At 37.4% G+C, this 26830-nt stretch overlaps 2 protein-coding genes across 5 annotated transcripts; one reads left to right on the top strand and one right to left on the bottom strand.

Moving 5' to 3' along the window:
• The first annotated feature begins 3808 nt into the window (after positions 1-3808).
• LOC133880052 (ribonuclease H2 subunit A) lies at positions 3809-24455 on the top strand. 3 transcript variants are annotated; one of them, XM_062318921.1, is made up of 9 exons: positions 3810-4064; positions 4150-4221; positions 12060-12183; positions 12269-12356; positions 15174-15311; positions 15396-15483; positions 15580-15700; positions 18874-19067; positions 24100-24153. In XM_062318921.1, exons 1-8 carry the CDS (start codon positions 3980-3982, stop codon positions 19049-19051), a joined length of 894 nt encoding a protein of 297 aa, XP_062174905.1. In that variant the 5' UTR covers positions 3810-3979; the 3' UTR covers positions 19052-19067; positions 24100-24153. The 3 variants fall into 3 exon arrangements, with proteins under 3 accessions (XP_062174906.1, XP_062174905.1, XP_062174904.1); XM_062318922.1 differs by lacking the exon at positions 18874-19067 and having other exon boundaries at positions 3809-4064; positions 24100-24455; XM_062318920.1 differs by lacking the exon at positions 24100-24153 and having other exon boundaries at positions 18874-19269.
• LOC133880053 (uncharacterized) lies at positions 19302-26651 on the bottom strand. 2 transcript variants are annotated; one of them, XM_062318924.1, is made up of 3 exons: positions 26139-26651; positions 24937-25022; positions 19302-19716 (listed from the first exon to the last, which is right to left on the bottom strand). In XM_062318924.1, exons 1-3 carry the CDS (start codon positions 26239-26241, stop codon positions 19495-19497), a joined length of 411 nt encoding a protein of 136 aa, XP_062174908.1. In that variant the 5' UTR covers positions 26242-26651; the 3' UTR covers positions 19302-19494. The 2 variants fall into 2 exon arrangements, with proteins under 2 accessions (XP_062174908.1, XP_062174907.1); XM_062318923.1 differs by lacking the exons at positions 24937-25022; positions 26139-26651 and adding an exon at positions 21507-21692 and having other exon boundaries at positions 19302-19811.
• Between the last annotated feature and the right edge of the window lie 179 nt (positions 26652-26830).

The raw sequence follows: 26830 nt of genomic DNA, 5'->3' as shown, positions 1-26830 counted from the left end.
CATGTTTCAAGCACACTTTACTCTCTTAATGCTCTCTAAAAAATCTCATATTCCCTTATATTTCTCTCTTTCTTTATTTATTCTCTCTCTCTAGAGGGCTAGGTCGTTCTAATGGTTGGGGGAAGCACATAGTGGAACCCTAGCCCCAAAACACCATTTTTATTGTTAAAAAATCTCATATTTGTGTGTTCGATACATGGTCAAACGTTCAAGGTCAAGGGTTGAACATTCGCAGTAGACTACATTGTGCTGTGTTTAGTAGAACAAGCATAACTTTTGCCACGAGTCTCAAAATTTCGCGTACAATACCATTTCAAAAAGCTCTTTTCAATACACATGTCATGGTTACCATTCCAATATTTTTCAATGTCTTATTGGGCTTTGAAAATCCAATGTTTTCCCTCTTAAGACAATGTTTTCAGTGCTTTTATATTTCCCTTTAAGAATTCTACCTTAATCTTCACACCATGATTGTCCCATAATCATTATCCTAATAATTTCCCTTTAGTTACCATGTGTTTCCAAAAAAGGATGAGGTGGCTAGAATAAAAGTTCTTATACTCCCATTGAACATTCGGGCTAGAGTTTGATCTTTCCTCTCAAACGTTCGGTGTACTTTAGGCAAACGTTCGTCCTTTATGTCAAACGTATGATTTACTGTTTGGACATACGCCTGTACGCCTGTCCTGTACTTTCCTGATATACGGTCGATTGTCAGTTCTGTCTACCTGACATACGGTCGAATGCTTGGGTATTCTATCGAATGTTCGGATCTAGGGTTATAGGTGAACTTTCGGACCTCTAACATAGAATGTTTGACTGGAGTGAAAGTCAAAATTCTCACTTCCAACGAACCTTAATAAACTCATTAGTCCATCAAGAGCTTAATCAACCCTAATTAATAATCGGGGTATTACATTCCCCCCTCCTCATAAAAATTTCATCCTCGGAAATTTGAAATCCCAAAATAACACAAGAAGGAATATTGACATCACCTTAACATCCGTAGTTGAATCTTATGCCCCTCAATCCACAAAACATGTAGTTCCGCTCATAGTCGAGTCTGTGGGTATCTTAACTATGATCTTATGCTCCTTGAAAGAAATTATCATTCTTAACCCAACTAATAGTGTTTGACAACTTCACATTGCCTCCGCGGTATCAACACATATGATACTAACCACAATGTCCCTGGATATAGAATTAAGAATCCATGGCAGTACCATATTATAGCATCGCGTCCATGGCAAGAAATCTGGAGTGGATGGATTTGGCTTGGACAGACCTCCATTGATGAAGAGGATTGCATTCTTCGTGGTCAACGCTTTGAACATGGACTTGCTCCATGTATAATAGTTGTCTCGAGTCAACAATTGAGATACCAGATTAAATCTCGGATTATCTCCATTATGAAGATATAATCGATTCGAACAATCCATTACAAATGATGAAGACAAACCAGCTACAAAAGTGCACTCCTCAACACTTCCAATTATTGACAGAAACAAATAACACTTATAATAATAATAATAATAATAAAAACTACTTAAGATTTCCAGGTTTAAGATACATTAGTGTCAGTGAGGACTGGTAGTTTGTGTTGTCGAGTTATAAGTATAAGATTATATGGATCAATCCAAATTCGACTCATTTAAATAAGCGAGTTAGTCACTTCAACCTTGACACAACCATGGGTCGGGAGTGGCTCGGCAGCCACTTACTTTATTATTATTTTTTAATTAAAAAATTTAAAATTTTAAGTTTTTAATTTACTAGTTTTATATATTTTATATAAGGAAAAACTTCACTTAACCCCTTGCTTGAACTTTTTTTCACTTTTTCTATCTCATTCCAAAAGTTTAAAAACTCTCAATTTAATGTATCAAACTTTAAAAATCTTATAATCTCACAATTTCATATATATATTTTTTTTGTTAAATCCTAACGGAGGGGGTGAGAAATTTCCAAAATACCATCACACACACACACACACACACACACACACACACACACACACACACACACACACACACACACAGATATATATATATATATATATATATATATATATATATATATATATATATATATATATATATATATATATATATATATATATATATATATATATATATATATATTTAAAAAAATAATAATTGCAATTTAAGGGTTGTTTTATATGTTTTACAAGGGTATAATGATTATTTTATCTTTTGGCCATTTGATTTAACATAATTGTCGTTGGAGGGGCCATGGCTAGGGGTATAAGATGAGCCCAACTGTTTGTGAATTCAGCTCGGTTCAATTCGGTTAAACTCGATTCGGTCTCGGTTTGAATAATAAATGAGTCATTTATGAACACAATAATATGGTCGAATATTAAACGAAATATACTCGTATAAACTCGGCTTGACTCGAATAAGCTTGTAGAAACTCGTATAACTTCATTTTTACAAAAAAAAAATTCGTATTATTTTAATTTTATAATAAGAACATCTTAAGTAAAAATGAATTATCTTTCTAATATGATAGATATAACTTGAATTATCGTTGTGAGTTTAATTTTATAGATTTGTGTGTACATGAGTGTGTTTGTGAGTATATGTGGTTATCTTTGTGTGTATGCACGCACGTCACTTGTGTATTTGCATAATGAATTTATATACATACATATAAACTCGAGATTATATTATTTAAGATTCAAGTTAATTTATTTAATGAACTCAAGTGATAAAATTTAAACAATACTTAATTAATTAATGATTAGTATGGATTTACGAAAATGTAAACAATCATGATATTTACTTTATATAAGAAATGAATGAATAACTTAATTGATCAGCTCGTGATAAGATCGAGCTTGACTCATATTCAAAAAAAATTTAAACGAGCTAAGCTTAAATAGAATATCTCATTCGGTGATAAATTTGAGCTCGACTCGTGTTCGAAATAAAATTAAATGAGTAAAGCTTGAACATTAAATACTCGACTTGAATACAACCCTAGCTATGGCCCATGAAAAACTGATATTTCCTCTATGGACTTATTTACCAAAACTTTGAGAACTTTTATGGGGATGCCTTGCCTGGGTTTTGGATTAGGTAGAAAGCAAGGGAGGGGAAAAAAAAATAGTGTCGATTTGGGGAATAAGAGAAGCCTTTCTGTCAACCAGTTGGTCTTACACTTATTGACTTATTACAAGAAGAAAAACAAAGAAAATGTGCCAAGTTGGCGGGGCCAGACCTTACACTAAGTAAGAAAAAGGTGGTAGCCAAAGAAAAAGTGCATTACTAATTTTTTTTTTTATTTCTTTTTCCTTGTAGGGGCCGTGGCCCTGCTGGCCCTTTAATGCATCTGCCATTGTTTTGATACAACGAAGAGCTATTTTGGGTGTTTTCTGTCTGTTTGTGTTTGTGTTATTTTCTTGTTTTTTCGGTCACAGCATGTCTATGTTTGAATCAAATTTTATAAGAATATTTGTTAGCTAGTTGCTAGATCAGCAATTTTTCTTTAGAGAGTGAGTGTTATTGTAAGAGAAGCTCAATTGTTATTATTGTAAAATTTGTATTTCTGCTTAGACAGCTGTTTAACTAAGTCAGATCTTTCTGGCTTAGAGAGTGAAGGGTCTTGTCCCCTTACTTTCAAATGTAAGCCTACGAGCTTTTTCAGAGTTAATGATAGCACATGATATTTGTTCAAATAAAAAAAATACAAAAAGCTAATCGTAAATCTAATAAATGATATGATTGATTTCACATTTCTCGCTTTATTTATTTTCTATTTAACATTTCACTCTTTTGGTGAGGACTTAAATTTCGTTCATAAAACTTCACAAGGAAGCTCCCCCCGAACGCCCAAAAGCCAAAAACAAACAAATCCAATACCTAAAACGTAAGCTGCTTTTGTGGCGGGAAGTCGAAAAGATCTCTTTTGAGAGGGACTGGCTGCGTGGCGACCGAGAGAGAGAGAGAGAGAGAGAATGGGATCGGAGCCTCCTCTTCCTGAATGGGCGTCCAAGCCTTGCATCATGGGCATAGATGAAGCTGGAAGAGGCCCTGTTTTAGGTCCTTTTTGTTTTTTCTCAATTTCCTCAGTTTTCTCCTTTTGATTTTCAGGTTTCTCAAAGCATTTTTTTTTTTCCTTTTTCAGGACCGATGGTGTACGGCTGCTTGTACTGTGCCCGCTCATATCAGAAAACTCTTTCCTCCTTGAACTTCGCAGGTTCAGCTCCAAATCTTTTTCTCCACTCATTTCTAACTCCACTCTTATATGGGTTTCCGTTCGATTTGTGATGAGGGTCTGCTTTTTATTTTATTTTATTTTTCTTCTTTTTATCTGTCTCTTTGGAGTTTGGAACTTGAAATAATGATGGCCTCTGATCGACGGAGTGTTTAAGATTGCAGAGATTTGTGTTTTTATGTTTGATGGGTCTTTGATATGCGCTCATTATATTTATTAAGCTGATGGTATATTACAAAAAAAGAAAAAAGAAAAAAGAAGAAGAAGATGAAAATGATACAACCCAAGATCAGTTCTGCAGAATAATGGTAAATAACAGAGCAACTCTCCAGTTAGGGCTGGAGTAAAAACCACAGGTGTTGGGTTAGCAAATTCCTCTGCTTTTCATTATGGCAATCTTTTACAAATATAAACCATACGTGTATGGTTCTTTATTGGACTGAACTTGCTCTAAAGACTAAACCAACTCTACTAATACCAATATTCTTACTAAAGTTGCTCCTAAGAGACTCCTAGATAGAATTAAACTCCAGCAGCAACCACTTCTATTGCATTACTTCAAATCTGCAACAACCAACTCCTGCTGCACCTCCGTCCTGACACTTCCCCTTGACAGTCCCAGTAGTCCCAACAGCCTGACATTGTTGCTCCTTTTCTAACATCATATTTTTCGGATTAGGCTTCCTTAGTCTTCTAGGTCTATCATTCGTTCCCCCTTCCCCGGGAACCTTGTCCTTAAGGTTCAAAGATGGACATTGATGACGCAATTGGTTTACCTCTTCCCAAGTAGAATCTTCAACCGGCAATTTCTTCCAATGCACCAAAGCTTCATTCGCATATTTGTCTCCTCTCATGGATGCTGCTTAATGGTTCAATATGTGGAACACCATCATCACTGAATGGAGGAAGATCAGAACAGACGGACACCTGTCCTATCTTGCGCTTAAGCAATGACACATGAAACACTGGATTCATTTGGTAGTTCCAACTTTTAAGCTGTGTTCCCGATTTTCTGATTGATTTCAAATGTTCCGAAAAACTTGCTGGCTAGTTTCTGATGAGCACGGGAAAAAACAGTATTTTGGCAGTAGGGCTGAAGCTTAAAATAAATGCAATCGCCTACGTCAACTTGCTCCTCTCGCCACTAAGTATCTGTGTACTGCTTCATCCTATTGTTGGCTTTAATCGGATTCTGCTTTAATTGCTTGAGCACTGCGTAACGGTTTTGCAGTGTATTCACTTCAGCTATCACAGATCATCCTTCAAAGTAATTGGTGATTGTTGGTGGTGGTCTCACATAAAGAGCTTGGAATGGGATGAAACCTGTTGACTGATGATAAGTGGTTTTATACCAAAATTCTGCCCAAGGTAGAAAGTGATTCCATTGTTTCAGTTTCTGACTTGCAAAGCAACGGAGTTACTGCTCAAGACAACACGGTTAATGACTTCGGTTTGCCCATCAGACTGTGGGTGGTACACTGAACTCATCTGAAGTTGAATGCCTTGAAGTTTAAAGAATTCATGCCAGAAATTGCTAATGAAAATGGGGTCCCAATCACTCACTATCTACCTTGGTATACCATGCAGTTGAACCACATGTTCAACAAATTGTTCTGCTACACTTTTAGCCGAGTATGGACATGCCAATGCAGTGAAGTGGGCATATCTTGTCAAACGATCCACTATCCATAATGGAGTTTTTTTCCGGCAGAGTAAGGAAGGCCATCAATGAAGTCAAGAGAGGTATCTTCCCATGCTTGTAACGACGCAGGAAATGGTTGGAGTAATCCCGCGGGTGACCGACAATCATTCTTATTTTTTGAAAAACTTTGCTAGAGGATACCATATGCATCTACATCCTTCTTCATAGCCGGCCAATAGAACACTAGTGAAAGCCTCTTGAATGTGCATAAGACATCAAAATCTTGAAGAAGGGGTGGATTTAAGGCTACAGGTTGGGTTGATAACAACCTGCCCTTTAAAGAATAGCAGCCCATCTCATTTTGAGAAATTCTGCATCTGTGCTGGTTCCTCTTGTAAACGCTGTATCAGCTCCACAAAATATGGTTCAGTTTTGTTGGCCACCCGCAAATCCTCCCATAACTCCACTCGTGGAGATGATAGCCTGCAGAATTGAAGCTTCAGTTTTATCGGGAAAGTGAGTGTGTAGCAAAGTTTTGTCTTCCAGGTTTGTACAATATGTCACTCATACCCTAATAGTTTTGTAATCCATCATTGTTGCTCCATGTATTGTTTTTTGGCTCCAGGAAGTACTTAAGGCTGCATTGATCGGTGCATATGATGAATTTCCTTCCAACCAAATAGGGTCGCAATATTCTTACTGCCTCCATTATTGCCAGCATCTCTTTTGCATAAATAGACCATGCTTGTTTTGAAACACCCAAAGCCTTACTCATGAATGCAATTGGCCGGCCCTGCTGACTCAGCACTCCCATATTCCATCGTTTGAAGCATCCATCTCTATCACAAATGTCTCAGAAAAATTTGGTAGGGCCAAAACGGGAGTGGTTAGCTTGTTTTAAAGATTCAACGGCTGCTATGGTCTGTGGTGTCCATTCAAACTGGTCCTTAACATGATGGTAAGAGGTGCAGCAATTGTTCCATAATGCTGCAGAAATTTGTGGTAATATCCCTGTTAGCCTCGAGAACCGCGGAGCTCAGTAACATTATTTGGCCTTGGCCACTCTTGCATGGCTTCTATTTTTTTAGGATCAACCTGAACTCCTTGAGAGGAAATTATGTGTCCCAATACTCCACCTCCGTTTTTCCAAAAGAACATTTAGAAGGCTTGCTTAATATGATCAATCTGAGACTCCCATAAAATTGATGAGCACTTTGGAGGCAGTAAGAACCCTATTCGCCAGGCAAATCTGGCTAGAATCTCCCTTTCGAAATCTTCCCATGAAATCACCTTCTCTTCTTCCCCTTTGAATCCATTGCCACCATTGGTTAGCTTCCCCTTCTAGATTAAAGGAAGCCAACACTACCTTCTTCTCCTCGGGTGTCCCCTGAAATTCAAAAAACTGCACTACTCGACTGATTCACGTCGTCAGATCTTCCCTTGAATAGCGAGGGAAGTCCATTTTGATCTGTCTTGCTGAAGTATGGGACTGCGTTCCTTCCTCCCGACTTGAGACACGCGAAGAAAAACCCTTATCCTTTGACTTGGGTGAGGTCTTCTCGGATTGGTCTTCCTATTGTCCATATAAAGTTGCGAGCATGCCCTTGATGTCACTCAAGGTTTCTTCGATGGTCTGAATCTTTGCACTGGTGTCATTGATACCATCTCAGACCTCCTGCACGTTGGGTTCAAGCTTCTTGATCCTCTCCTTGTTTGTAGACATGGCTTTGATACCACTGATACAACCCAAAATCAAGTCTGCATAATAATGGAAAATATCAGCGCAACTCCACTTAGGACTTGAGTACAAACCCCAGGTGTTTGGTTAGCAAATTTCTCTACTTTTTCTTATAGCAATCTGTTACAATCCCGAAGTGAGTCAATGAGCAGGAATTCCTTTTAGTGGATCCCTTCCCAAAGTCAGTACAATGCCCCTCTCCTGTCTGTCAAGAATCAAAACCTTCCCTCGAGGCTGGTCTAAGCTAAAGGGCATCGTAGCAACCGATCCTTGCAGCTTATTTATTATTTTCATATAATAGGTTGTTGTTGTAGTTGCTAGTGGGCGTGCCTAAAGGTTTAAGAATTCCAGGTGGTCCTGTGGATGGATTAAGCCATAGATCATGAGTCAAGGACGGAACGAAGAACGAACGAAAGTATACTTTTTATAAACCATATGTGTATGGTTCCTTATTGGACTGAACTTGCTCTAAACCAACAATACTAATACCAAGACTTTTACTAAACTTCTAACAGACTCATAAATAGAATTAAACACTCAAGCAACCACTTTTACTGCATTACTTCAAGTCCTACTGCACAACTTGTACTGCACCTTCATCCTGGCACTTCCCCTCGACTGTCCCAGCAGTCCGAACAGTCTCACATTGCTCCCTTTTAAAGAGAGAATAACTTCTATAGGGACTGACACAAATCATGTCCTTTGTGCCCTCCAATAAGAGATAGACACATCAACATGGAGCACCAAAAAGGATTATGATGAAAAAACTAGGGCTTTGTTTGGCAAACCCCCTCAGGTTCTTATACTATGATGGGTATACGAGATTAGCAAACCTAACACACAAAGACCTGGGTACTTGCAAAAAGAAAAAAACTTTATTACAAACTTTTTCTTAGGCGGTGATGGAGTTGTGAGCGGCAGAGTGGCGGAGAGATGGGCGTTCGATGGAGGAGAGGGGGCGGTGTCAATTTTCCTGAACGGGAATGAGAAATTTTGTGGATTCATGCAGAGAATAGGGCGAGACCTAGCATTTTCATCCTAATCGCTTTTGGTGTTCCACGCTAATGTGTCTTTCTCTTATTGGAGGGCACAAAGGACTTGGTTTGCGCCAAGTCCTTATAGAAAAGGTTATTTTCTTTTTAAGTATCATATCTTTCGGCAGCTCTCGAGGCCTAAGGCAAGGGGACCCTTTGTCTCCTCTTTTGTTTGTATTTGTTATGGAGGCGCTGAGTCGCATGATTACTGCGGCAGTGAGTGGGGGTGTGTTGGATGGTTTCAGAGTGGGTGGTGCTTCTTTTTCCCATCTTTTGTTCGCTGATGATACATTGATTTTCTGTGATGCTAGCTCCGCCAAGATTCGGGCTTTGCGAGTTCTCTTGCTCTTATTCGAGGCTGTGTCGGGGCTTAAGGTTAATTTGGCAAAATCCAGCATTATTCCAGTGGGAAATGTCGATAATGTGGGTAGGTTAGCCGACATTTTAGAGTGTGAAGTTGCTTATTTGCCTGTGAAGTATTTGGGTCTTCCATTGGGGGCTCCTTACAAGTCTACTCGTATTTGGGATGGTGTTATTGAGAAGGTTGAAAGACGGTTGGCTAGTTGGAAAAGGTTATACCTATCTAAGGGAGGGCGAGTGACCCTTATCAAGAGTACGCTTTCCAACTTACCTACGTACTATATGTCTCTGTTCCCTATTCCGGTGAGTGTTGCTTCTCGCATTGAGAAGTTGCAGCGCGATTTTCTGTGGGGTGGCATGGGTGAAGATTTTAAGTACCATTTGGTGAGTTGGGAGAAGGTTTGTACTCCAATTTCGTACGGGGGGCTTGGCATTAGGAAGCTGGTTCAGTTTAATCGCGCATTGTTAGGTAAATGGTTATGGCGATATGGTATGGAAAGGGATGCTTGGTGGAGAGTCGCGGTGGACTCCAAGTATGGAAGTTTGTGGGGTGGGTGGTGCTCCAGAGAGGTTGCTGGGGCGTTTGGAGTAGGGTTGTGGAAGTTTATAAGGAAAGGTTGGGAGAACTTCTCCAAACTCCTTAGATTTGAGGTGGGGGATGGGAGTAGGATCAGATTTTGGCATGACTTGTGGTGTGGAGATTCGATTCTGAAAGAAGTGTTCCCTGATCTCTTTGGCATTGCTCGGGTGAAGGATGCGTCAGTGGCGGATAATTTGGAGAATTTGGGCGGGTCCGTTCAATGGAACGTGAGTTTTTTTAGAGAGGCTCATGATTGGGAAGTAGATGTTTTTGCCTCTTTCTTCCAGTGGCTGGGCTCTACCAAGGTAAATATGGAGAGGGCAGATTGTCTTATATGGGTCCCATCCAAGAAAGGTGTGTTCAGGGTGAAGTCATTTTTTGGTTCTATGATGTGTGCTGGAGGTACTCGGTTCCCATGGAAGTGTGTGTGGCGGTCTCAGGCTCCCCCGAGGGCAGCTTTCTTCACTTGGTCTGCAGCTCTAGGCAGAATTTTGACCTTGGACAATCTTAGGAAGAGGAACTTAATTATTGTGAATAGATGCTGTCTTTGCAAGCGGGATGGGGAATCAGTGGACCATATTCTTCTGCATTGCGATCTGGCCTCAGCTCTATGGAACAACATTTTTTCACGCTTTGGTATCGCGTGGGTCATGCCTAGAAGTGTGCTTGACTTAGTGGCTTGTTGGTGGAAGTCGGGGAGATCTGGGAGTGCTACTTCTTGGAAGATGGTGCCTATTTGCCTTTTTTGGTGTATTTGGAGAGAAAGAAATCTTAGGTGTTTTGAGAATTTAGAAAGCTCCCTAGAGGAGGTGTTAGAGTTGTTTCTCCATACTTTGTATGTTTGGTCGATGGCTTATTTGTACCCTCTATCTATCAGCTTTGCTGAATTCCTCACTTCTTTTTCGCTTTCTAGTTAGGTGTTTCCTGTTGTATACTTCTAGTGTACGTAGGGGCGCCTTACGCTTTCAATAAAACTATCATTACTTATCAAAAAAAAAAAAGTATCATATCTTTCGGATTATGCTTCCTTAGTCTTCTAGGTCTATCAGAAAAGGGCGTGTTATTTCCTCATGGAGATTGGCGTTCTTAATCACTTTTCGTCGAAGTAGGCACCCTATGAAATTGTTCATTAAACGTAGGTTTGTTTATCACATGCATTTCAGCTATAAGTGGATCAAACGCATTAATTCTTTTAATCATTGCTAAAATAAAAACTTCACAGAGAAATGTTTGCACGTGTTGATTGTCAATCAATTTCTTTAGAAATGACATTGTGCTCAAAGGGAAAGTTCGTAGAAAACACGTAATCACTTAGAGATAAATGCTTGTGAACTTAATTTTGTATCTTTTATTGTTGCATAACCACATTGCTCACCAACCTAAATTGGGCTTCAAGGTTGTGCGTTGATATTTGTCTTGATATATAGGTTGAAGTTTATTGCTTTTGAATTGTCTTGGTTCTCTTCCATTTTAGGTACACTCTCATCAACAATCAGTTTAAGGCATTATTTATTTTTCACCTGACTTACACTTCCTTCACAACAAGAAACCTAGTGTCAATTTGCAAGGTTAAGTATAGGCTTCATTTTTTCTTTGTTCTTGTGGAAAGCCATTGGATTTTTATTTTTTTTTAATTTTAATTTTAATTTTTTAATTTTTTATTTTTACCAACGCTTGAATCATGTACACCATTTATGGTCTGTTTGGTTCGAAATTTATTCAATATTCTAATCGGGTTTTATTCAAAAACCCGGAAAACCACATCCAACCCCAATAAAACCCGGATTTAAATATTCAAATATTCAAATGTCAATATTCCAATGCCATGATTATTTTAATCATTATCAACATTAATTTTCATAACACCAATCATTATACACAACTTTTCATACAATCCAATCATTTCCTACCATTAAAAAACATTTTTTACAATCTCAAAAATTTAACACCAATCATTATACACAACTTTTCATACAATCCAATCATTTCCAATCACTTCCTACCATTAAAAAAATTATTTTTTCCAATCTAAAAAATTTAACACCCAAACACAAATTCAAAAAGAATCTGAATTCTATTCAACATCCAAACACATTTTCATTGCCTCGAAATCCGCAAACAGATTCAAAATATTATCTTTATTCAAAAAATCAAACACCCAAATAGACCATTATTGTTTTTGTAATGATGTGCAAAATTAACTATTTTAACATCAGATCAACGACAAATATTACTATTTTACCTGGAAGGGCCTTGTTAGTAGCTCCTCTGTGGGAGAAAAACTAGAAGGGCCTTGCTACCATATAAGGAGAAAAACTGGCTCTGAGAACTTTTGACTTTATACCTTTGTACTTCAAAGTATGAAGTTAGTTCACAATGGCAGTTATGAGCTGCTTGCCCGTTAATATGGTATCAGAAATCATGACTCCCACTCAATGATTAGATTTTATGTTTTGTTATCTGCAGATTCAAAGACACTAAAAGAAGAGAAGAGGGAGGAATTATTTGAAAATCTAAAGTCTGATGAATCAATTGGATGGGCTGTTGATGTCATAGATCCAAAGGAGCTCTCAGCTAAAATGCTAAAGCAGTTAGTAAAGATCATAAGAATCTATCATTTGATGTTTCTAATAGTTTGTTGTTTCTATTGATTTCCTCTGTTTGTTTGTCAACAGAAATAAGATAAACCTTAATGAAATATCACATGACTCTGCGATTGGCCTCATTAGCAGGGCACTAAACATGGGTGTTCTTCTAACTGAGGTAAAAGGCTTTGCAATTTATGTGAGATTCATTGTTGCTTATTAATACATGTTAATTAATTTAATATGGCTGTATATTGAATGAAATATGTAAATATGTCCTTAGTTTCTAGCAAACAGTGAATGGATGGTGTATGTAACGCTCCGACTTTTATATCAGTCATAAGTGTAATAAACTCTTATTGCATGTGGTGGTACTACTTTCTTTTGCTCTAGACATAATTAACATTTTATACATAACTAAGTGTCATTACAAAATCCCTACTCTACTATTGTCTTCGTGCAACTTCCAAAGATTGCCAAACAAGGCATTTAACACTAAGGCTGCTTTGTCAAAAACCAGCCCGACAAAAGCTGAGGCCTCCTGCCGACGTCATGGGTAGTAATCCAGACTCGCATACGGGTCCTCCTCGACATTTGTAAAATTAAACAACTTTACAGGTGGATGTGTAAGTCTACGACTCAGCAAGTATAAACAGACCGACCGTTTTTTGTGTGTGATGTGAGCCCCCTTATTAAAATTCTCTTTCTTTTGAAAAGCAGCTTCTAAGATCACAATGTTACTAAAAGCCGATGCATAGTTTTTATAAGAACTTGTTTGTCAAGTGCTGTAGCAGTTTTGTAAATTGTACGTCTTAGAGAGAGACTTGTCATAATAGTAAAACCAAAACTACAAATTTTCCTTTGCATTTTCTTTTCTTAGTGTTCCATAGCCTCATACAGTCATACTCATAATATAATGTACATAAAATAGTTGATAACATGTGGTAATGTAAAATAGCAATTGAATCACAACATACTACATCTAATAATCATTCACAAGCATGCATTTAGAACATAATCATTGAATCACTTATTTCTTTGTTTTGTTAAGCATATCATCCCTGCTTAATCACTGGGTTTGCTAGTCATTTTCTCCTCTTTTCTAGCATCAAGGTACTAAGTGTATCAACCCTACTTAACTGCTGGGTTTTGTTAACTGTATCATCCCTACTTAACTGCTGGGTTGCTAGTATTTTCTCTCACTTCCTAGCATCGGGATTCTAAGTGTATTACCTCACTTAACTGCCGGGTCTTAAATGCATCATCCCCACTTAACCGCCGGATTTGTTAACTCACATTTTCACAAACTCTTCTAAAATCACATTTTTCCTTCAAAAGCTGTTCTTTTGAAGAACCTTTTCTTTCACAATTCATTTTCATTCAAAACAACTGGTCAGTAAGTTTGTACTTACAACTTGTTATTCCTTTCTTGATAACACCCTCCGAGTACGTTTCCAAGTTCATATGCATTTATGTTTTAATCTCATGTTAGCTTTTAGTTTTATCTCATAGTCCTAAGGTCTATTGGATGGCCAACCAGTTTTGTCCTTGAAACAACCGTTATTTTTCTGTATTTGAGCAGCTCGCCCAACAGTATCCGAACGGACTACTAAACGGCAAACAAGGCATTCTACCTCCTTTATTAAACATTTCGTCGTGATGGGGTTTGAATGAAATATGAAAGGAGGCTCTCTCTTGCCTTTACAAAAATACCTCATCTGGACGGTATCCAAACGAGATACCGAGTGAGGCATTTTGACCTAGTTTTATCACGCAATTCGTCCGGACGGACTTGAACAGGGTTCAGACGAGAATTGTGCAGTGTTCTTATTTTTCACGAAAATCCACAATAACTCCATTTCTAAGACTTCAAAAACTCCTTAGTTCCATGCAATGTTTATACATTACACATGTACGTCAAAATACTAGCGTTTTAGGTGATACTTCTCCATTTTAAAGAAAACCCTAGTTTTCTTTTTTAACAATTAAAACAACAATATCCCCAAACTCCTTAGCACACCACACAACAATCATAATCTCAACACTTCAATAACAACTATATTACCAATAATTTTGACAATAATGGAGTTCGGAGAGAGTGTAGTTTTTACCTTTGTAGCCAACACCAAGAATTTCCCATTAGAGTATCTCCTCTTTAGACTAAAACTCAACTAAGTAACTTAGCTTATCTAAGAATTTCAACGGCTTAACAGTAAGCCAAAACCAAGAGAGAAGAAAGGTGTAAAATTTTCGTTCAACTGAAGCTCCTATTTATAGCCAATTTCTATTGCCACTGTTCTCTCCATCCGGACGGCTAATCGAGCTCGTCTGGACGAGGCTTGTGTAAGAAGTTACATCGCTCCAACAATTTTGTGACACGTGGATTTCCTTTCTCGTTTGGACATGTATTTGGTCTCGTTCGGACGAGAATCTAATCAGCACACTAACTCATATCCCATTTGCCAAATCGCCACGTGGCGCATTCTGGTATGTTGATTAGTGTCTGTTCGGATGAAACCTCTCTCTGGTCTGAATGTGACTCAGCTAAAACGTGTTCTCCAAGTTTACCCTAGGTTTGTTCGGACAGGGCTCTTTAGTCCAAATAGTTCTAAGTGTCCAAGTCAATTTCTTGACCCTATTTAACCCGAGGCTTAACGGGTCAAGCCGTAATTAGTCCGTAACATGTTTTATGACATGTTTCTTCATCTTATTTCTTTTCTAAGAAAGTGTCCTTATTTTTGCTTCTTGGGCGTGATAGGCCTTCTTTATTGTTGCCTCAAGACTTCAAGAGCAGCTTTTCTTTTTCATTTAAGTAATTTTAAACTGCAAATCTGGGTCAAAAGTAGCAAAGAATTACAAATTTCTGAACATATCTAGCCTGGAAAAAAAAAAAACAGGTGCTTTTGTGACACACTCAGTATTGAAATTTGTGGGAGCTCAACGCAGTTAAATGGTACTGGTAAAAGGGGAAAATCTGAAGATACCTATTTTTCAGGTTTATGTGGATACAGTGGGTGATGCTGAGAAGTACAGAATAAAACTATCTGAGAGGTTTCCTGCTATCAAGTTTGTGGTTGCAAAGAAGGCCGATAGTCTTTTTCCAGTTGTCAGTGGAGCGAGCATAGTTGCAAAGGTTGTTAACTTCCCCTTCTCCACATCGCTTCCCATTTAATTTATACCGACCACTTCTAAATTTATCTTTCATTCAACCATGCAGGTCACAAGAGATAGAGCCTTGCGGGAATGGGTGCTTGATGAAACAGCAGACAACATGCATAAGAACTTTGGTTCTGGATACCCCGGAGGTGAAAAGTGCTTCATTTTCTTTTTAACATGTCATTTTGTAAATATTGGATGGTAATTGTATTATGAGGAATATGGTTATCTTTTTATTTGTGTAGATCCTGGAACCAAGTCCTGGTTGGAACATCACAAACACTTGGTTTTTGGATTCCCATCATTGGTTCGTTTCAGTTGGGCTACATGCACTCCCTACTTCAAGGACATGGTTGAAGTCTTATGGTCAGTCCTCATCGCATATTCGCTCGATAATTTCTATCACAATTTTTTTAGTATTAGTTCATCCTGAGCATGTGCTTATCATGTATAGTCTATTTTTTAATGTCCCTGTGCATTATAACTGCATGGTTACCTATAATCTTGAGCATACATGAAGATACTGATTCTATTACTGCCTATCTAATGCTCTCCCCTTGGGGCCAATTATATATATATATATATACTATTACAGCCCGTCTAATGTTGTTATTGTGACACCCCCAATCCAAGAGGGCTAAGTTTGTTAACTACTGAAACCTCAGAGGGTCATAGGTCATAAATTAGAACACAGAGCACAACTAACTATAAGATAATATGGATGAGTAATTAATTAAGACACTTAGTAAAATTCAAGGTGCAGAAATGAAACGTCTAAATAAAATTCAAGGTGCAGAAATGAAAGGTCTAAAGTTCAACAAAAATGGACTGAGTTTGAAAATAGTTATTTTTCTTTTGTGAGCACAGTGCACTTATTAAAAGTGAGTTTTACAAATCTTGTCCTGATGATTTATTCCAATCTCATCTATGTTACCCTGCTATTCCAGGCACCTACTGCTCATCTTCCTGACCTGAAACCAGAAAAACAAAACAAATGAACACAAACTCAGTAAGCAATGATCTCCAACCAATTTGAAAATCGATTGAGTAAAACACTCTTTGAAAACATTCTTTAGCTTTGAAAAGAGAATATTTCCAATACATTTCAGTTGAAAGACTTGGCTTATAATTTTTTTTCTTCTTAAAACTCTCTTTCTTCGTACTATGCTTTGCCCTATACATATTGTTATGCCCTATGTGTAGTAGAAAAGAGAGACTGAGAGAGGGAAGAAATTCTTATTCAGTTGTCTTTGTTTCGTACAATTACATAGGTTTAAATAGAAGAAACCTATAGACTAATATGGAAAGAAATAAAGACAATATTACAGCCAAAATAACTTAGGGAGAATAAAATCATAGTATGTCGGTAGTTTCTATCTCTAACACTCCCCCTCAAGTTGAGGCATAGATGTCTCGCATGCCCAGCTTGCATAAGGCTGAATGAAGAACACTACTAGACACTCATTTTGTCAAAATATCTGCAAGTTGTTCTCTTGTCTTCACATATTGTGTGCAAATGATATCGTCTCAGAGTTTTTCTTTGATAAAGTGTCGATCAATTTCAACATGCTTGGTTCGATCATACTGGACCGGATTGTGAGCAATACTAATTGCCACTTTATTGTCACAATACAATCTAATAGGATCCTTGGAGTCAAACCCAAGCTCTTTCAAGAGTATTTTCAACCATAATGTTTCATACACTCCATGAGCCATGGCTCTGACTTTTACTTCTGCACGGGATCTGGCAACCACTGATTGTTTCTTGCTATGCCATGTAGCCAAATTGCCTTCCTCAAATGTACAATACCCTGACATGGAGCGTCTATTCATAATTGAGCCAGCCTAATCTACATCTGTATAGGCTTCTATTTTTAAAGGGAAAACTTCACTTATAACCCATGCTATTTCATCAATTTTGTAATTAAGTACTCAAACTTTAAAAAGTATCAATTTAGGGTATCTATTTTTCAATTTCAACCGTTTGTTAGAATTTTCCGTTAAATCCTCTCAAAATTTCCAAAATACCCCTATATATATATATATTTTAAATTATAAATTTTTTCAAAGATTCAGACATGAGTATTTTTGCAAATTCTGTTAAATTCTTACCAACACCTAAATCCTGGCAATTTTTTTTTCCCTAAAAAAAGGAGGGGTATTTTGAGAATTTTGACAGGATCTAATGGAAAATTCTAACGGAGGGTTGAAATTGAAAAAAATTGAAAAATAAATATCCTAAATTCACACTTTTTAAAGTTTGAGTACTTAATTGCAAAAATGATGTCTAGAAAACAATAGTCCCTTACTTGGTGAAGATTTCAAGTAGCGAAGGATTCGGTAAACTGCTTCCATGTGAGACTCATGGAGAATGCATAAATTGACTTACCACACTAGCATCATATGCAATGTCTGGATGGGTGTGAGATAGATAAATCAACCGGCCAACTAATTGCTGATATCTTCCTTTGTCTACCAGAGGATTCTCTCTAACTTCTCCCAGTTTAACATTTACTAAAAAAACTTCAGATATGCCTTTATTGAGTCGAGCCAAATTAGATGCATGTTGGAACTTTGTCGTGCAAACATATGAGCACCTCAAGACTCTAGAGTTCTGGGGAATACTGTTTCAGTCAGTAGCATTAACTTGAGATATGAGCAACCTTATCAACTGTTGGTGGCCAATAGCATTGACTTGAGTGTTGGAATACTTGACTTGATGCTTGAATGAATATTTTATTTATTTTTTAATATCTTCAACTTCGCTTTCCTTTTTAATGCTGTTAACTGCACGAATGCTAGAGTTCGTTATTTGCTCTTTTAATATGTACGCTTGTCTTTATTTCTCTCCGAGCTTTCTTATTGACTCTATTTCAATAATCCGCTGGAAATTCTCTACAAGATCAGATTTGTTTGGTTTACTGCATTACTTTTCTATTCTCAAATTCTCAGATTGTGTAAGTAAATTTTCACTTCATGCTGTTAGAAGTGTTTGCCTAAAAAAGAAAGTTACTCTAATTTAGAAAAGGTACAGCGATAAAGAACTTTTCATTGATAGAAAAAGGGTCATAACACGATGAAGGAGCTTTGTTCTCTTTATTACTCTTTTGGGGTACTGGGGATTTTATTAGGGGCACCAGCTATCTCTAGAATGCGTCAACTTTAATGTTCAATAAGAAGACTTTAAGGGAATTCTTTTTTGTGTGAAAATCAATTTCATGTTGAATTCCGTTGTGGATTATATGAGACTTCAAGGGCCACATTTTGAACTAGCCGTTGGATTTTTTTTTTTTTTTCCTTGTCTTTTCATGACAAAATCGAAATGAATAGAAAATTAGAACCACTTCCATTGAAGAGGGATGCACCTCTGTAACTTAAGACATCGATAGGGTCCTGTTTGTAGTGATATCAGTTTGATACTGTGAAATTGTTAATTACGTGATGATGCAATTTATGTGCAGTTTATCACGAACCATTCTCACACCCTCTGGATCCTTTATGTCAATCTATTGATTTTGGTTGTGTTGATTTGTCTGTAGGGAATCTGATAAAACAGACGAAGAAGGTTCCAGCAGTGGTAATGGCAAGCGGCAATTGAAACTAAGCAATGTTGGTTTCTCTACATCCAAGAGGAAGAGTGAAGAAATTGAATCAAGTGGTAAAGGGCGCTGCAAGTTTTTCCAGGCTCGCAAACTTGAGCAACTCACCTATTTCTAACTTGTGACATTCTTTTGTGAGTTCCAGTAACTCTTATCTTCTTGAATTCAATTAGATAATCATCAGTTGGAACTTCACTCAGCTTATATAAAGATGGTAGATGGGGGATTCCAGGATTGCTAGATTTACACTAACTTGGTGGCAAAGGGATTGAGTTATACGATTGAAAGATTACTGAGAGTGGCTTGTCATATAATTCTATATGCATCACTTGGAAACATCTTCACCTTGCACTGTTCAACATAAAGCATTAATCTAAACGACGCCAATGCAAATAATGCATGCGTCAGACTTTGACTACATACTTTTGAACACATGAAGCATAAAAACTAACCAAATTCAACACATAATGCAGAGTAACCGATATTTACAGCAAAGCATCATTTAATAAGAAGTAAGCTTACAATAGAAAGTTAGAAGCGACATAAGTTATTGTATTAGTATTACAAATGAGCGATAAGAGAGTCCAAGATGGCTGCAACCAAGATTGAAACTCCTACAGAGTCGGAGTTGCGGGTGCAGTTGGCAGAGCAATGGTGATGATGGTGGTTATTGGCGGCACCTGCTACATATACCGGGATAAAAGTTGTACCTCCTTGTGCATTAGGTGATTGGGAGCCACCATTATTTCCATTCTCACCATGACCATCTGCATGACCACCATGACCATTTGCATGACCACCATGACCGGAGGCAAGTCCAAACTTGCTGCCGTTCCTAGGTTCAATTTTTTCTCCCAAGTGACTTTCCTGCAAAGTATCTGCAAATGCAATATCAGGAGTAGATTTGGAAAAGGTGTTGTGTGCTTCAAGCTTAAGCAAATGCATTCTGATATAAAATTTGAGGTTGTTTCTAGTTGTGTTTAAATGTTGGTGTTAGATTAAGCTATCCAATCTTACGTTGATGGCTTTGCAGAATTCTTGTAGCCATGCAGAGACCCTTTTTCAACGTGGAGACCATGCATTTTAATTTTTTAATTTTTTTGAGATATTCAAAGTTTCGCTTATTATGTTATGACCCAAGAAAGAAATCCACTTTTCAAATTGTTCATTTTTAACTGAACATGAACAGGATGAACTGAAGGAATGCAAAAACCCCTCAATACTTTTTTGCATAATATAAAGGTTTGGCATATTTGGCACTACCATTCAAGAAAAGAATCCCTTTTTAATAAAAAGAAAAAAATTGATAGACTAAAGGAGCCGATTATCTTTTACTTTAATTTGAATAGTTTCTTGTTTAATTTGGAATTCACGATGTTCTTGCAATCTCTGTTTGTTATTAAGAACACTCTTCATATGAGATTGTTTGTAGCAAAAGACTTATTATGGTAATTAAGTAAAAGACTTAATATAAGTCTCAAAGTAGAATCCTTGAGAAGCAAGGATGTGAAGAATAATTGCTTGGCAATTCGGGTTGGCGGGTCGGTTTGTGTCGACCCGGCTGTAATCGGGTCTAACACGAACCTAACCCGATTATTAATCGGGTTGAAATTCTGAACCCTAACACGACCCGAGTAACACGTTTACTTTCAACCAAACCCCGATTGTTCAGAGAAGTAGAGAACCTAATGTTTATCAAAACAAAACCAATACAAGCGCTAATAGATCTAATGAAAAATTCACCTACATCGGGACGATTAAGCTCTGAAAACAGGTTGATTCGTGAGGCTGTGAGGCTATGTGAAGGTTGATTCGTTGAAGGAGGCGTGAAAGTGAGAACAGAAAACTGAAAAGAAAAGAGATGCGAGTCGTAGGTCTTCCGGTTCCGGCGGTCGTGGATCAAGCTCTTCCGGTCGTGAATCAGACGTGGGTCTGTCTTCGGTTCCCCTCCCATGCCGGTTCCGGTTTTGAATCAGACGGAAGCTCTTCCGGCGGTCGTGGGTCTGTCATCTTCTGAGGGCGAGTCAAGTTCCTTCGACGGTCGCGGGTCTGTCTTCGGCTCTCCTCCCCTGCTGGTTTCGGTGGCCCTGGATGTTCCTCCGACACCGGTTAAGCCTTTAGCAGTTCTGGCTAGGGGCAGGGACCTAGGGTTCGTTTCAGCAATTCGGATTTCACATTTCACCGTTTCCCTTTCTTGAAGTTTTCGGGGTTTTTTTTATTTTTTATTTTAAAAAAATGGTTATAATCGTGTTAGCGGGTCAACTCGCTAAACACGATTATAATCGGGCCGATTCGATTATGACCCGAACCCGATAATAACAAACTCAAACTCGGTTTTTTGGTGTCGTGTTCGTGCCGGGTTCGCAGGTCGTGTCAAAAATTGCCAAGCTTAGAAGAATTGTAGGATTATAGCTACAAAAAACTTACAAGGGGAGAAATGAGTTTCTAATTCAAACGAGGGCTAAAAGTAAAAGTAACTCAAATATATATATATATAACTCAAACTAGGGATAAAAGTAACTCAAAAGTATATATATATATATATATATAACAAAAAGATAAGGGGGTTGTACCTGAAGAGGAGGGCAAGGCCGCCTGAAGAGGTGAAGAAATTGCGAAAATAGGAAGGTAGAAGAAGAATATGAGAAACACTGCTATTTCTCTACTTCCCATTTGGCTTCCCCCTACCAATCCGTGCATAGACCTTCAAAACTCTGCAATCCACTCGTATAGACCTTCTCTCTCTCTCTCTCTCTCCCTCTCTGTGTGCACGCGTATAATTAGTAAGTTGCACTTCTTTTTAATCGTCTTTATAGACTTCTTGGTAAAGTAGAGAAGAGGTATTATAATACCTCAAAAATGATGACAGAAATTGGTGAACAGTATTATTGGATTCTTCAACTACATCGATTGTGATCCGATAGCATGCATAATTCCTTTGTCTACATTGCTGTTCAGTGTCTGTTTGATTTGGTCTATCTCTGAAGCTGGTTAACTAGGCTTGAGTCACATATTACCTTTCCAACAATAATATGATAAAGTATTGGTTAAATGATTAAATTTATCTCTTCCTATTAGTTTAAGATTTTGGGACAAGTAGTGATTTAACATGGTATCAGAGTAAAGGTCTTGAGTTTGAACCTTAACTTCGTCATTTACCTCATATTTTAATTAACTATTCCACGTGTTGAGCCTCACCTATTAAAAGGAAGTTTGAACCCACACGTGAGGAAGAGTATTAAAGCAATAATTAAATGATTAAATTTACATCTTCTTATCAACTTTAACTTTTGGGACAAGTAATAATTTAACATAATCACAAATTTTTAGTCTCATTTTTTAATAGCTCATATGGCCATTTGGATTTCTATCAAAGTCTAGAAGTTATAAAGCAATATGGATTTCCACTCGTCTCGCTTCCTATCTTTTATTAATGACTAATCAAGGACAGCATCAACTCTTTTTTTTTTTCTTCTCTCATTTCTTATTGATTTGCTTTTGAAGGCTGATTATGTAATGACCAAAGGGAAAACGTTAGCCACATCTGCGTTATCCTTCCTAAAAGACTAGTTAAGTTACAATTGGAACTTTATAAAATTACTTATAAAACTTAGTCTCACCTAATAAGGAACTAATGTGAGACTTAACAGTCATAAGTACCTATATAATCCACCCACTCAATGTGGGCAATTCATCTTCTTTATTGTGTGACTAAATTTATGGAGTATCACAATCACCCCCACTCAAATCCCTGACGTTCTCGTCTGGGTCCACGTCATGTAGTAGTGTCTTAACACCCTACGGTGTTACTTGCTTGTTCTAATACCATTTGTCATGAACAAGGAAAAATGTTATCTACATCTATGCTATCATTCCAAAAAGACTAGTCAAAAATTACTAATAAAGCTCATTCTCACTTGGTAAAGAATGAATGTGGGACTTAACACTTATGAACATCTTTATAATCTACCTACATTAAGTGAGCAATTCATCTTCCTAACGTGAGACTAACTTTCTGGGATGTCACAAATTAAACATTATTCAATTTATATTTTTTCCTAGGAGATATCTGTACCTCTAACTTTTAATATCTTACATCTGGATTCTGTAGGAGGATTCATTAAAGAACCACCTCTATCTCTATTTCTCTTTGGTCAAGCATGGAAATGAACTAAAAAAACTTAAGATATGCCTTTATTGAGTCGAGCCAAATTAGATGCATGTTGGAACTTTCTCGTGCAAACATATGAGCACCTCAAGACTCTAGAGTTCTGGGGAATACTGTTTCAGTCAGTAGCATTAACTTGGGATATGAGCAACCTTATCATCTGTTGGTGCCCAATAGCATTGACTTGAGTGTAGGAATACTTGATTTGATGCTTGAATTAATATTTTATTTATTTTTTAATATCTTCAACTTCGCTTTCCTTTGTAATGCTGTAAACTGCACGAATGCTAGAGTACGTTATTTGCTCTTTTAATCTGTACGCTTGTCTTTATTTCTCTCTGAGCTTTCTTATTGACTCTATTTCAATAATCCGCTGGAAATTCTCTACAAGATCAGATTTGTTTGGTTTACTGCATCACTTTTCTCTTCTCAAATTCTCAGATTGTGTAAGTAAATTTTCACCTCATGCTGTTAGAAGTGTTTGCCAGTTGCTCTAATTTAGAAAAGCTACAGCGATAAAGAACTTTTTCATTGATAGAAAAAGGGTCTGGTGGTTAATGACACTATGAAGGAGCTTTGTTCTCTTTATTGCTCTTTTGGGGTACTGGGGATTTTATTAGGGGCACCAGCAATCTCTAGAAAGCGTCAACTTTAATGTTCAATAAGAAGACTTTAAGGGAAGTCTTTTTTGGGTGAAAATCAATTTCATGATGAATTCCGTTGTGGATTATATGAGACTTCAAGAGCCACATTTTGAACTAGCCGGTGGATTCCCCCCCTTTTTTTTTCCTTGTCTTTTCATGACAAAATCGAAGTGAATAGAAAATTAGAACCACTTCCATTGAAGAGGGATGCACCTCTGTGATATCAGTTTGATAATGTAAAATTGTTAATTATGCGATGATGCAATTTATGTGCAGTTTATCACCAACCATTCTCCCACCCTCTGGATCCTTTATGTCAATCTATTGATTTTGGTTGTGTGGATTTGTCCGTAGGGAATCTGATAAAACAGATGAAGATGGTTCCAGCAGTGGTAATGGCAAGCGGCAATTGAAACTAAGCAATGTTGGTTTCTCTACATCCAAGAGGAAGAGTGAAGAAATTGAATCAAGTGGTAAAGGGCGCTGCAAGTTTTTCCATGCTCGCAAACTTGAGCAACTCACCTATTTCTAACTTGTGACATTCTTTTGTGAGTTCCAGTAACTCTTATCTTCTTGAATTCAATTAGATAATCATCAGTTGGAACTTCACTCAGCTTATATAAAGATGGTAGATGGGGGATTCCAGGATTGCTAGATTTACACTAACTTAGTGGCAAATGGATTGAGTTATACGATTGAAAGATTACTGAGAGTGGCTTGTCATATAATTCTACATGCATCGCTTCGAAACATCTTCACCTTGCACTGTTCAACATAAAGCATTAATCTAAACGAGGCAAATGCAAATAATGCATGCGTCAGACTTTGCCTGCATACTTTTGAACACATGAAGCATAAACACTAACCAAATTCAACACATAATGCAGAGTAACCGATATTTACAGCAAAGCATCATTTAATAAGAAGTAAGCTTACAATAGAAAGTTAGAAGTGACAAAAGTTATTGTATAAGTATTACTAATGAGCGATAAGAGAGGCCGAGATGGCTGCGACCAAGATTGAAACTCCAAGGGGTTTGCGGTTGCAGTTGGCAGAGCCATGGTGATGATGGTGGTTATTGGCGGCACCTGCTACATATACCGGGATAAAAGTTGTACCTCCTTGTCCATTAGGTGTTCGGGAGCCGCCATTATTTCCATTCTCACCAGGGCTAGTGACTTGACCACCATGGCCATTTGCATGACCGGAGGCATGCCCAAACTTGCTGCCATGCCTAGGAACAATTTTTTCTCCCAAGTGACTTTCCTGCAAAGAATCTGCAAATGCAATATCAGGAGTAGATTTGGAAAAGGTGTTGTGTGCTTCAAGCTTAAGCAAATACATTCTGATATAAAATTTGAGGTTGTTTCTAGTTGTGTTTAAATGTTGGTGTTAGATTAAGCTATCCAATCTTACGTTGATGAATTCTTGTAGCCAGAACCAAATCAACTAAATCTCTTATCGATTGAATAGTTAAGAACAATATTTCATCACCCATGTAGACAACAAAGCCAATGGCAGAGATGACTTATCATGCACTTGGGCATAACAAATCTAATGAGATTCCAGTGGGTCCTGGCCGTTTGGGTACAGACAACAACACTTGGGAATAAGGTTTGCTTTTATTTTATGTTGAGTTCGTTGGAACCTTAAAACATGTTAATTAACGACTTCCAATTACCTTCTTGTTGCTATTGAAAAGTTCAAAGTAAGATATTGATTCCCTGTCTGTCATATCGGGAGTTTTCTGCAGAAACCCTTTTTCAACGTGGAGACCAGGAATTTTAATTTTAATTTTTGGCCGTTTGAGATATTCAAAGTTTCGCTTGTTATGATATGACCCAAGAAAGAAATCCACTTTCCAAATTGTTCGTTTTTAACTGAACAGGAACAGGATGAACTGAGGGAATGCAAAAACCCCTCAATACTTCTAGCATAATATAAAGGCTTGGCATATTTGGCACTACCATTCAAGAAAAGAATCCCTTTTTAACAAAAAGAAAAAAAATTGATAAACTAAAGGAGCTGATTATCTTTTACTTTAATTTGAATAGTTTCTTGTTTAATTTGGAATTCATGATATCCTTGCAATCTCTGTTTGTTATTAAGAACACTCTCCATATGAGATTGTTTGTAGCAGCAAAAGACTTATTATGGTAATTAAGTAAAAGACTTAAATCTAAGTCTCAAAGTAGAATCCCTGAGAAGCAAGGATGTGAAGAATTGCAGGATCATAGCTAAAACAAACTTACAAGGGGAGAAATGAGTTCCTAACTCAAACGAGGGCCAAAAGTAACTCAAATACATATATATATAAAACTCAAACGAGGGCTAAAAGTAACTCAAAAGTATAATATGTATATATATATAACAAAAAGATAAGGGGGTTGTACCTGAAGAGGAGGGCAAGGCCGTCTGAAGAGGGGAAGAGATTGCGAAAATAGGAAGGTAGAAGAAGAATATGAGAAACACTGCTATTTCTTTACTTCCTCCCATTTGGCTTCCCCCTAGTCCCTACCAATCCATGCATGGACCTTCAAAACTCTGCAATCCACTCGTATACTTTGTGTTCCAGCTGCTTCTATGTATTCCTCCTTCAAAACTCTGCAATCCACTCGTATATTTTGTGTTCCAGCTGCTTCTATGTATTCCTCCTACTATTGCCTTACCTTTCTCTCTCTCTCTGTCTCGCTGTCTCTCTCTATGTGCACGGGTATAATCAGTAAGTTGCACTTCTCTTTAATCGTCTTTATAGACTTGTTGGTAAAGTAGAGAAGATGCTACGGGAAACGATCTTATCATCTGAGGAAAAAACAAGTGATCTTTATCAGTTGAGAAAAGAGAGTAGGGTATTCCCCCAAACACTCACAAATGGGAAAGGAGACGAATCTTTGGACGATGGTTTGCCCCTTACCATGTTTTGTTTTGTAGTAAACCTAAAATTAATAAAACGGTGGGTGTAAAATCTACTCCGCATACTGCATTCCATTTTAAGTTTTAAGGTTAAGATTTAAACTTGAAATATTTAATGGTGTATATAATGTTAATATTATAACTCCATCCTAAACATTCATCTTTTTTATTT

The sequence above is a fragment of the Alnus glutinosa genome, chromosome 10 (genome assembly GCF_958979055.1).
Source record: "Alnus glutinosa chromosome 10, dhAlnGlut1.1, whole genome shotgun sequence".
NCBI lineage: Eukaryota > Viridiplantae > Streptophyta > Magnoliopsida > Fagales > Betulaceae > Alnus > Alnus glutinosa.
This window is presented reverse-complemented; position numbering and strand designations above follow the sequence as displayed.

Bases quoted from the DNA above. Each gene is read 5' to 3' on its own strand.
- LOC133880052 (XM_062318922.1), top strand. From the start codon at position 3,980: ATGGGATCGGAGCCTCCTCTTCCTGAATGGGCGTCCAAGCCTTGCATC. The intron at 4,222-12,059 runs GTTCAGCTCCAA...TGTTATCTGCAG, and splicing joins TTCCTCCTTGAACTTCGCAG to ATTCAAAGACACTAAAAGAA. The intron at 12,184-12,268 runs GTTAGTAAAGAT...GTTTGTCAACAG, and splicing joins TCAGCTAAAATGCTAAAGCA to AAATAAGATAAACCTTAATG.
- LOC133880053 (XM_062318923.1), bottom strand. From the start codon at position 21,633: ATGCACGGATTGGTAGGGGGAAGCCAAATGGGAAGTAGAGAAATAGCA. The intron at 19,812-21,506 runs GTACAACCCCCT...TTGCATTTGCAG, and splicing joins GGCCTTGCCCTCCTCTTCAG to ATACTTTGCAGGAAAGTCAC.